General features: G+C 41.4%; 2 protein-coding genes across 8 annotated transcripts in view; one reads left to right on the forward strand and one right to left on the reverse strand.

Annotated features, from left to right (window-relative positions):
- The window catches only part of piezo1 (piezo type mechanosensitive ion channel component 1 (Er blood group)), a 135,513-nt gene that overhangs the window by 79,540 nt on the left and 44,312 nt on the right, over positions 1–11,661 (forward strand). For all 7 annotated transcript variants that reach the window (XR_002167733.1, XM_019865749.1, XM_019865747.1 and 4 more), the window contains 4 exons: positions 1,674–1,917; positions 2,251–2,347; positions 8,126–8,291; positions 10,477–10,566. Coding sequence is in view for 6 of the 7 variants with exons in the window: in XM_019865749.1 (XP_019721308.1) it covers positions 1,674–1,917; positions 2,251–2,347; positions 8,126–8,291; positions 10,477–10,566 (597 nt within the window). In the remaining variant the exon portion in view is untranslated. The remainder of the gene's footprint in view (positions 1–1,673; positions 1,918–2,250; positions 2,348–8,125; positions 8,292–10,476; positions 10,567–11,661) is intronic.
- Positions 2,833–5,451, reverse strand: LOC109513350 (uncharacterized). The gene is made up of 2 exons (XM_019865750.1): positions 4,353–5,451; positions 2,833–2,896 (listed from the first exon to the last, which is right to left on the reverse strand). Exons 1-2 carry the CDS (start codon positions 5,315–5,317, stop codon positions 2,878–2,880), a joined length of 984 nt encoding a protein of 327 aa, XP_019721309.1. The 5' UTR covers positions 5,318–5,451; the 3' UTR covers positions 2,833–2,877.

Raw genomic sequence — 11,661 nt, forward strand, 5'->3', positions numbered from 1 at the left:
GAAAGCCACTCAACTAAGTGGAAATAATATGACGTAAAGAATACAGAGAATAATTTTGTTTACATATTTATGAAAATAAAATAACATAAATTATAAAATAACATAAAATACATAAAAGTAAATTTACTTTTCTGAGAATGTTTAGGCCAGCAGAGAAGGCCTTGCTGGCCCTCAGGGTCCGCCACTGGGGACGAGCGATGTCAGGACATTGTAATAGACAGGGGAGAGGTGATGCCACTTCCACACTTTTCTAGTTTGAAATAGATGGAACACCGTTAAAAAAACAAAAAACAAAAAAAAACTGTATTTTACCAAATGTTCTGGCAGCTGGGTTACCAGAAAAATTCTGTAAAAATACAGATGCACCATAATTCACGGTATTTGAAATCCCGACTGATCACATTTCAAATCTGCTAAATCCAAAATATTGATAATTTAACAGGATTGTCTGCTATGTTTTTAAATAATCTGTTTCTGTGCATATTACATATATTTCATGTCTATTGTAGATCAAAAAATGTAGACGTTAATGAAAATCATCCAAGAAAAAACACATTTAGACTAACAATTGTTGCTTGAAAAGAAATTCTTCGAAATAACATATGTGGACTCATTTGATAAAGGGTATTTTTATGTCTTTTTGACCGAGCAATAATTTAAACTTGCAAAAAACATGACATTATTAATTAGCATACATTATCCATTGTCTACTTTGTAACTTAAATGTCTTAATGATGCTTACACATACCTACATCCTACTTTAAATTCAATAAAGAAACAAACAGACATGACAGTATCATTGAGCATTTTATTGAACTGCTGACCTCATTGCATTTCTTAGTGATTACAGTGGAATTCTACAGACTAGCATGAAAACTGAGGGATGATGGCATTGCCAAATTTGTCAACTATTAATTTGGGCCAAGAACTGAGTGTAACCAGTCAAATTAACATTTTGCATTAAAATCAATTCATTAACAAGGAACAAATTTTATGTGAGCGTAACAATTCAGAAAAACACTCTTGAGATTATCCAATTTTCAACATAAAAACATTAAAAGAATTAATTAATTAAAAGAAAATGTCAACTTTGTATTTCTCCTCCTAAAAATACCAGTCAGTAATTCCACAAAGAGCTCATACCTAGCTCTCTTTCAGTCCCTATTCAGGATCCACACCACTTGCTATCAAAGTTATCGGATGAGGATGAGGATTTGAGAGTTCACAGTGAGAGGCCTTGTGTTTTTCCGCTCTATTTTGGTTCCTTTCCCTTGATTTAGAGCAAAAACTATTTTTTTTAAATGGGTAAAAGAGCAAAACAGCAAAACAACAACATAAAGTTTTTTCAAATTACATACTTAAAGAATAAATGTACAATTGATCTGAACACAAACTCAAACAATAAACTATTTTAAGCACATTCAGTGAGTGTCAGTCAAAGTTGATTCCATTGCAATGAAACAACACAGCCAAGAATTGTTGATCTGCAGTCATGGTTTCATGAAATAAAATGCGCACATACCGACTACCAATCTTGTGTGTGTGTGTGTGTGTGCGTGTGCGTGTGCGTGTGCGTGTGTTCAGTTGCTGTCTTGGCCACTTCTGAAGGCTGTAGCTTCATTTTACAAAAAGACCTTTGTGTATGAGCAATCTGTGTTCCTTACCTCTTTCAGGAGTTACCTGGACATGGCTAAGGTTTTGATTTTTCGCCACTTATTCTGGTTTGTACTGTCAGTGGTCTTCATCACTGGGGCTACACGGGTCTCTGTCTTTGGATTGGGATACCTTCTCGCTTGTTTTTTTTTTTTGCTTTTTGGGACCCAACTATTGGTCAAACCGTCCAGGACACGCCTTGCCATGTGGGACTGTCTCATCATCTATAATGTGGCAGTCATCATATCAAAAAGCATTTTATCAGTAAGTATGAAATCAGTCGTGTGCTCCTACATTTCTACTTTTGTGGTGTTTTGTCAGAGTGAGGGTACACCCAAATTCTGCCTTTTTGGTAGCATATAACAGCATTCAGTGACACGATGTTTACACACGTTTTCAATCACAGGCCGTGCACCAAATTGCTTGCTCCACACAGCTACACAGTTTACAGTACAGTAGTGTGAATTTAGGGAAATTATTTTTTTTCTTTTTCCATACATCATTCTTATTTTTATATTATTCAATTAGAGAAAAGTATTTGAAAAAAAAAATTGGTATTTGATTTGGATTCAGGATTATGTGAATTATCTATTTCAGATTCTGGCATGCGTGTTTGTTATTGAAATGCAGAAGGGCTTTTGTTGGATGATCCAGCTCTTCAGTTTGGTTTGCACAGTCAAGGGATACTATGATCGTAAGTATCATTGTCATTTACAGCTATGTATTTATGGAAGAGTGAAAAGTCTTACTGTCCAACGTGTAATTTCAGGAGAAATTGCATGTGAATGCCGAAATGCTGAATGTACAAAAATCGAATGCATGTATGTGGAACGTTATGAAATTCTTTGAAATCACACTTCTTCTTCTCCTTTCGGCTTGTCCCTTTTCAGGGGTTGCCACAGCGAGTCATTAATTTCCATCTTTCCCTGTTCTCTGCATCCTCTACTCTGACTCCAACTACCTGCATGTCTTCTCTCACGGCATCCATGAATCTCCTCTTTGGCCTTCCTCTCTGTCTCCTACCTGGTAGCTCCATCTCTAACATTTTCCTACCAATGTATCCCCTGTCCCTCCTCTGTACATGTCCAAACCATCTCAGTCTGGCCTCTCTCACTTTTTCTCCAAACTTTCCTGTCTGAGTTGTCCCTCTGATGACCTCATTTCTGATCCTGTCCATCCTTGTCACTCCTAAGGAGAATCTCAGCATCTTTAACTCAGCCACCTCTAACTCTGCCTCCTGTCTTTTGCCAATTGCTAGTGTCTCGAGACCGTACATCATAGCCGGTCTCACAACTGTTCTGTAAACTTTTCCCTTTACCTTAGCTGACACCCTTCTATCACAAATCACTCCTGACACTTTTCTCCAGCTGTTCCATCCTGCCTGCACGCTAGTCTTCACTTCCCTTCCACAATCTCCGCTGCTCTCAACTGTTGATCCTAGGTACTTAAATTCCTGTATCTTCGACACCTCTGCTCCCTGTAAACTCACCGTTCCACTGGTCTCCCTTTCATTTATGCACATGTACTCTGTCTTACTACGACTGACCTTCATTCCTCTTCTCTCCAGTGCAGACCTCCATCTTTCTAGGTTTTCTTGTAGCAGCTGTCTACTCTCACTAAAGATCACAATGTCATCTGCAAACATCATGGTCCAGGGCGACTCCTGTCTGACCTCATCTGTCAATCTATCCATCACCATAGCAAACAAGAAGGGGCTCAGGGCCGATCCTTGATGCAGACCTACCTCCACCTTGAAGTCTTCTGTCCGTCCAACTGCACACCTCACCACTGTTGTACTATTCTCATACATGTCCTGAACCAACCTAACGTACTTCTCTGCAACCCCTGACTTCCTCATACAGAACCACAATTCCTCTCTTGGCACCCTGTCATAAGCCTTCTCTAAATCTACAAATACACAGTGCAGCCCCTTCCTACCTCCCCTGTACTTTTCCAGCAGCATCCTCAGGGCAAATATTGCATCTGTGGTGCTCTTCCTCGGCATGAAACCATACTGCTGTTCACAAATCTCCACTTCCTGTCTCAACCTGGCTTCAACTACTCTTTCCCAAACCTTCATCGTATGGCTCATCAACTTTATCCCCCTGTAGTTGCTACAACTCTGTACATCGCCCTTCTTATAGATTGGTACCAGGACACTCTTCCTCCACTCATCAGGAATCCTGTTCGTGTCTAATATTCTATTAAACAACCTAGACAGAAAATCAACCGACACCTCCCCTAAGCACTTCCATACCTCCACTGGTATGTCATCTGGACCAACCGCCTTCCCACTCTTCATCCTTTTTAATGCTTTCCTGACTTCATCCTTTCTAACCTGATCGACCTTCTTCTTAATCCTCTCTGGCTCTTCATTCCTACGTTCCCTATTGTTTTCCTCATTTAACAACTCCTCAAAGTATTCTTTCCATCTCCTCAACACACTTTCCTCACTCGTAATGACATTTCCCTCTCTGTCTTTAATCAACCTCACCTGCTGTACATCCTTCCCAGCCTGATTTCTCTGTCTCGCCAACCTGTACAATTCTTTTTCACCTTCCTTTGTGTCTAACCTCTCGTATAACTCCTCATATGCCTTTTGTTTGGCCTTGGCCACTTCTCTCTTCACTTCCCTTGTCATCTTCTTGTACTCCAGCCTGTTCTCTTCTGTTCTCTCACTATCCCATCGCTTCTTCGCTAATTTCTTCCTCTGTACACTTTCCTGAACCTCAACATTCCACCACCAGGTCTCTTTGTCCACCTTTCTCTGTCCTGAGGCCACACCGAGCACCTTCTTTCCTGTCTCCCTAATCACTGCTGCAGTAGTCTCCCAATCATCTGGGAATTCCTCAACGCTGCCCAGAACTGCCCATACCTCACTCCTAAATTCTTCACAACAGTCTTCTTTCCTCAATTTCCACCATTTTATTTTCTTCTCTGTCTTCACGCTCTTCCTTTTCCTCACCTCCATTGTCAGCTTGCACACTACTATCCTATGCTGTTTGGCTACACTCTCTCCTGGCACCACCTTACAGTCGTTAACCTCCCTCAGATTACCTCTTCTACATAGGATATAATCTATCTGTGTGGACCTGCCTCCACTCTTGTAAGTTATCAGGTGTTCTTCTCTCTTTTGGAAATAGGTGTTTACCACGGCCATTTCCATTCTTTTGGCAAAGTCTACCACTGCCTGTCCTTCCAAGTTCCTATCTCTAAGTCCAAACTTGCCCATCACTTCCTCATCGCCTCTGTTACCTTCCCCTACATGACCATTTAAGTCTGCTCCAATCACTACTCTCTCCCCCCTGGGAATGCTCTCTGTCACTCTATCCATCTCATTCCAGAACTTTTCCTTTTCTTCTAACTCACAGCCCACCTGTGGGGCATACCCACTGACTACATTCATCATCACACCTTCTATCTCTACCTTCACGCACATCAACCTGTCTGACTCTCGTTTTACTTCTACTACATGTCTAGCATATTTTTCCTTTATAATCACCCCTACTCCATCCCTCTTCCCATCTACACCATGGTAGAACAGCTTGTAGCCTCCTCCAATGTTTCTAGCCTTGCTGCCCCTCCACCTTGTCTCCTGAACACACAGAATATCTACTCTCCTCCTCTCCATCATGTCAGCTAGTTCTCTGCCTTTCCCTGTCATTGTACCTACATTCAGAGTTCCTAACCTCAGACCAATACTTCTAACCTTCCTCCTTTCCCTCTTTCTCTGTACCAATCGTCCTCCTCTTCTTTGTCTTCTTCTTTGACCAACAGTAGTCCAATTTCCAGCAGTACCCTGTAGGTGAACAGCACTGTTGGCAATCGTTTTTATCCTGGGCCCCGACCGATCCAGTATGTACCCCCAGGGGAGGGCACTGCTCCCTAGTGGCTGGGTTAAATTCTTTGAAATCACACTGAACAACATAAATAAGGTTGAATCCTGAGCCTGTTGATCACCAGGCAATAGTCTACCAAGTGAGCTGAAGCTGCCTTTGTGAAAACGGTTTGAATCAGTCAAAAAATATCTAGAAATTAGAAGGTTAGCACGTCCGCCTCACAATGCACAGAGGTTCAGGGTTCGATTCCGGCTCCGGCCTTCATGTGTGAAGTTTGCATGTTCTCCCCATCCGTGCCTGCGTGGGTTTTCTCTGGGTAATCCGTTTTTCTCCCACATTCCAAAAACATGCATGGCAGGGTGATTGAACACTCTACATCAGGGGTGCCCATTACGTCGATCCTGATCTACCGGTAGATCTAAGACAGGTCCCAAGTAGATCCGAGGAGTGTCGAGGAGAAAAAAAACAAACAACCATTTGTGTGTCTTTGTACATGTTAGTAATACTTAATTTTTTTGTGTTAATGTACGCTGCACCCTAATCATCTTATCAGTCTCATTTTCACAAAAAAAAATATTTAAAAAATAAAACAAAGTAGGTAAATCTTGAATTTACGGTGGCGCGTGATTACGTCACCGGAAGTTGTTAGCGCTCGGCAGTCTGCAATTGCAGCTTGTAATCAGAGCTGTTGCGCTCTATCTTTTATCGTCATTATTCTCATTCAGAGTTTGCTTTGTGTACAATTCACCAAGGGGTGGGCACGGGCAAAGAATCGGAATCTAGGAGGGCCCAGGGAAGCACTTTAAAACGGTACGTGTGAGCTACGATAGTTTACAGGCTGCAAAAGTGCATCGCATGCCTCAGTTTCAGGCTGTTTCTCATCATGGCATGCGCGCGCGTGTGCGTGTGCGTGTGTGTGTGCGCGTGCGTGCGTGCGTGCCGGTAAGGGTAGATCCCGGGAGGTTAGTTGATCGAAAAGTAGATCTTCGGTCCAAAAAGTTTGGGCACCCATGCTCTTCATTGTCCCTAGGCGTCAGTGTGAGCATGAAACCTGCCGCGTGTTTTAAACCATTTACCATATTTTCACGACCTTTCGGCGCACCGTATTGTTGGGCGCAGTCTCAGTAACGGGTGCTATTTCTGTATTTGACACATACACAAAACACACTGTATTATTGGGCGCAGCCAGGCATGGTAAAACATACGCCAGCTTAAACATACGGCATGCATGCACGCACGCTAAAAACACGTTAGCTTGAAGCATACGGTAGCATGCATGCACGCTAAAACATACCAGGTATGTTAGCTTAAAGCATACGGTAGCAGCTAAGACATACGGACACACGCTAAAAACACGTTTTTAAAAAGGCAACGGAAGCAAAACTGAGTTCGGTCGCAAAACTGAGTGTGGTTGTACTTTATTTAGCCATTTTACAATGTACTCACGCGACTGGTACCTGCTAGGGTGGGCGTGCCTTTAGCGTCCTCTTACACGCCCACCCTTCACTCATTGGCGACTGGTACCTGCTAGGGACGTGCCTTTAGCGTCCTCTTACACGCCCACCCTTCACTCATTGGCGGACTTCCGCATGCCTGCCGTCACTCACGTCCGCCTTTTCTCTGTATAAACAGCGTGTCGGCCAGAAGTGCTCTCAGTCAGGCTTTGGAACTCAGCGCATACACTAGACACTCCGCATTATAAGGCGTCCTGTACATTTTGGAGAAAATTTAAGACTTTTAATGGCGCCTTATAGTCGTGAAAATACGGTAAGCGTTATATGAATGCATACAACAGTAATAAATGGTTGAGGCACACAAATTATAATGATTGACATATTTCCTGAAACAATAAATGACTTGGTGGCCTTTTTACAGTCTCACTGTAAACGGTAGATCACAGACAGCCGGCACACAGCATGTGTCTTGCCTCTACTTCAGAGGAAGCAGACTTGAGGAGAGATGGGCGATACGAGACATTTTTTATTCAAAAGATGACTTTATTTTTATGCTATTAAGTTTAGTGATTATTGTTACCCCAATAAAATACATAACTGAATCAATTACCTTTCAACAATGATGATGTTTTTTTTACCCTACTTAATTTTAATAATTAACATAAATGTTAATGTGTTTTTATTTCTACAACGCAACATTGATGCTCAGGAACAGCAGAATGCTTACAGTTGTCATACTGCATGTAGGTAGTAACTTCTCTGAACCTTTTCATAATAGACGGTTGCATTTTACTTGGACTGAATTTACTTTGTAAGTCAAAAATCAACGTAACTATGTAAAAACAACTCAAATTTGATATCATAGATTTAAATTTTATGTAAATGTACTCACAATAGGACATCTGCAGGTCGTAAGAAAATTCCATTTTTTTCTGACATCAGGCAGAGCTTGAACTCTGGTTTTTCTTTTTTGCTTTCCTGCTTGACTTTGGTGGCAAATTAAAAAAAGTTCAGACATCTTTTAAAAGTACACATTTTACCACATTTGAAGTGATATGAGTTTGTTGCAATGGGAGAATTGTGTAGATATTCAAAATGGTATTTGAGCCTTCTGGATCTGTGAACGCCATACATATTTTAATTGTGTATGTGTGCGCCTGTTGTTCCTTGTCTCGACAGCAAACGTAGTTAGTGATAAGAACTGCAGCCTCCCGATAGAGGAAGCTGGGATCATCTGGGACAGTATTTGTTTTCTCTTCCTATTGCTGCAAAGACGGGTTTTCCTCAGTTTCTATTTCATCCACGTTGTAGCAGAGTTGCAGGCATTTCGCAAACAGGCCTCAAGGTAAGTCACAATCAACCAAGGTCCAGTTTACACAACATTTATGAACAGAAAACAGATAAAATGGTGAAAAGTGTCAGAAAATCAGATGAAAGTGGCACAGTTTGGGAACGAACTGGAGGTCGATGGGATCCCACAAACGTAGACACAAAGAAAAATCTGTAAAAATAAATAAATAAATAAAAATTATATTCAAAAGCGCACTGACAATGGATGAACAGAAATCTCTGGTCAAAAGAACCAGAAAAACAATACATTAACAAAAAGCGCTTGCAAAGCCAAGGAAAAAGAAACGGCGAGCTATAAACGAAATACCTAAATTCCAATTTCACGAAAACAAAAACATGAGCAGACAAAAAAAAAAAAAAAACATACTTACTTACGAGTGTTGGGTCCAGCAACACCAATGCGTTGACGCACACGTCGAGCTCACAGAGCAATCCCTGCGTCGGCGCGTGTACTGCTTCAAGACGATCACGGGACCAATACATGAACTGCATCGACTCAGTCCAGGGGGCGTTGACGCCGCAAAAGCCCGCCAAACTGTGTTTATAAGGAAGTGCGTCGAGCCACGCGATGCTGCCTGCCGAAACAAGCCAGACCTCACCCTCGCTCGAATGAAAATATATATTTGGGCAAAAAGGAAAACAGACAGATTATCAGAAAAACGTGACCGTCTGACTCGGCGTCGTGTCGGCTAGGCTAGCTTAGCTGTTGTCGTAGTTCAAAGCTACTTTGATATGTGACGTGGGTTGCGTCTGCGCCGTGAGTACGTGCTCATGCTCAATCCCGCACAGCGGAGAGTAGCGGACTATCGACTGCTGAGGCACGCTTCACTCGAGTGGCGTTGCTACAGTACGTGCATATTATGGAGCAGCTCCCAGAGAAACGCAAATTGTCTGCCGTGTAGGGCCATTTTGATCTCCTTTTGGAGAATAAGGTATTTATTCAAATCTCCTTGTGTCATCAAGTGCCTCTCGGATTTTTGACATGTCTTATTCCATTATAGTTCAAATGAATTTCAAGGTAACTCTTAGTTTACTATTCACATATTTTATTGCAGGTGAAATGTCGAATTTGCCATACAGAAATATCATATACCAACAAAAGCACCTCTGCAACTACATCTGACAACATTTGAATGATGGGGTAGGGAGACTGGGAAGAAGTGCAACAGCAGATGCTCTACCTGAGGTCGATACCTGGCAGAGGGGAAAATTGCACGCAGTCAAGAACCGCTATTATAATCGAAGGACCAACACACTACTTTTCCAAACCTCTCCCACCTTGCAGAGCAGTTTCTCTGTACACCAGCATCACCAGTGCCATGCGAGCAGGGGAAATAACATGCAAGAAACGCAACAGACTGAAATTCAAAACACTGGAGCAACTTATTTTTCTGAATAAAAATTTGTGAAGACAAAACCCACAAGCATCCTCATTTACATCATTTTCAAATTATTCAAACATATTGAATAATACAATATGAATGCATAGATGTGAATGATATTGTATACACTTCATCATCAAATCAGTCAGTTCAGTCTGTCAAGTGGGTTGCCTGCAGGGATTTTGAAAGTCCAGCAGGTGTCAGTGGTCAGTGACACAGTATCAACACAGTATCAACACAATGTGTCATTGTGTCAACACGCTTCATGACGCCTCATGTAAGTAATACTTACAAAGCGAGAGGCTAAAACGACAAATGACGAGATGGAGATAACACTTCAGCGAGAGCAGCAAGATCAATAATTCAACGCAGTTGTGGCCCATGGGAAGTCCTTAAAAACATGGCTGAACATGATGATCAAATTGGCAGCAGGCGTGCCCGCTGGAGGAAAAGCCCTCCACTGCCACTTGCTGGTGACACACAAGAACAGGATCATGACAGAAATGATTTTTGGGGGGCTTTTTTTTCATGCTACAAAGTTATCCACAATTTTTTTTTTTTTTTTTTTTTTTTGCTTATGTTATGTTCTAATCACACACGTTTGAAAAGCTCAGAATCAGACAATACCTCATTTGTTCTCTGAAAAAGCGTGTCACTCAACTACTTTTATTGTGACATTTTTGCAGGTCCTTGTGAACATTTTCATAATTTGGCATCCGTACGTGAAGTTGTGAAATGTTTTCAATTTTCCATTCTTGTAGGTGTAATACTTGTTCCTCTTGTTTTGCTCTTTTGCAGGGGGTTTGACCTCTTCAAAGCCACTATAATGAAAAACATTAAATCACACCAACGGGCTGAGATAAAGTCCTTGTCACAACTCAAGAGATCGTAAGTGTTGAAAAACCAGTATTTTAGATAGCATACTTAATTTTTTATGTACTAGAAATTATTTATTGATGGCTTAATCTCCCTTAAGCATGTTGTATTTTTAGTACCACATCTTTTTGGGATGCAAAAATGACTCGGGGGGTGGGGGGGAACAAACAAGAACAGTTGTGGACACACAGGTTGACATAGATTTCAATTAGTATAGGTGTAGCATGCCTAAACAACATAATATTGCACATTTCCATAATAAAAGAGCATTTACATTTACTAAATAAATAAATCATATCATACATATCACACGGTGAGGGGTCTGTTTGGTGGGTGGGGCGTGCAGGTTGCCCAATCAGAGTGTGCCTGTGAGTGCACAAGATATGATTGGCACCTTGTCAGTCATGCTTTCTGTCTCTGATTGGTTATTTTTCTGTGGGCAAAGTGGTTTCAACAAAAAGTGACAGTTTTAACAAATACAGTGGAACCCTGATTTAATGGACTAATTGGTTGGTGGGATCATTCGCTGGAGCCGATTGTCCGATAAAAAGCAAGTACCGTATTTTCCGCACTATAAGCCGCACCAAAAGGTCTTCCATTTTCTTAAAAGCTCACGGCGCGCCTTAAAATCCGGTGCACCTTTTGTATGGTCATTACGGTAATATGTTGACGTCAAGATGGCTCCTTGCTGGAGACATGCTTCCAATGTTATAACTTGCTGTTGGTTCAGTGAACTGTGTCGCTGCTTTATTAAATAAGTTTTTGTTGCAGCTCCGAAAAAAGGAGAGCTGTGGTGTTGTTTTTTCAAAACGCACACTTTATTAATGGTTTTCACAGTCTCAACAAATACAGGTACGTGTTTGTCCGCCTCTGTGCCTTCTCTTCTTCCGTTCGACTCGAGAGGCGTTCATGACCGTCTGGGAAAAACGTAAATTAACTATTCCTTCAATGAAACTACAAAAATTGAAAATAATGCATCAAAACAGAAAGTCAAGCGAGGAAATCACACAATAAATTCTATAGCCCCACTACAGAATTTATTTTGTGATTTCCTCGTTTGTTTTTTTTTTTTTTTTTTTTTCGGTGCCTAACCATCCTTAGAACATT

Source organism: Hippocampus comes, unplaced genomic scaffold (genome assembly GCF_001891065.2).
Source record: "Hippocampus comes isolate QL1 unplaced genomic scaffold, H_comes_QL1_v1.1 scaffold332, whole genome shotgun sequence".
NCBI classification, from domain to species: domain Eukaryota; kingdom Metazoa; phylum Chordata; class Actinopteri; order Syngnathiformes; family Syngnathidae; genus Hippocampus; species Hippocampus comes.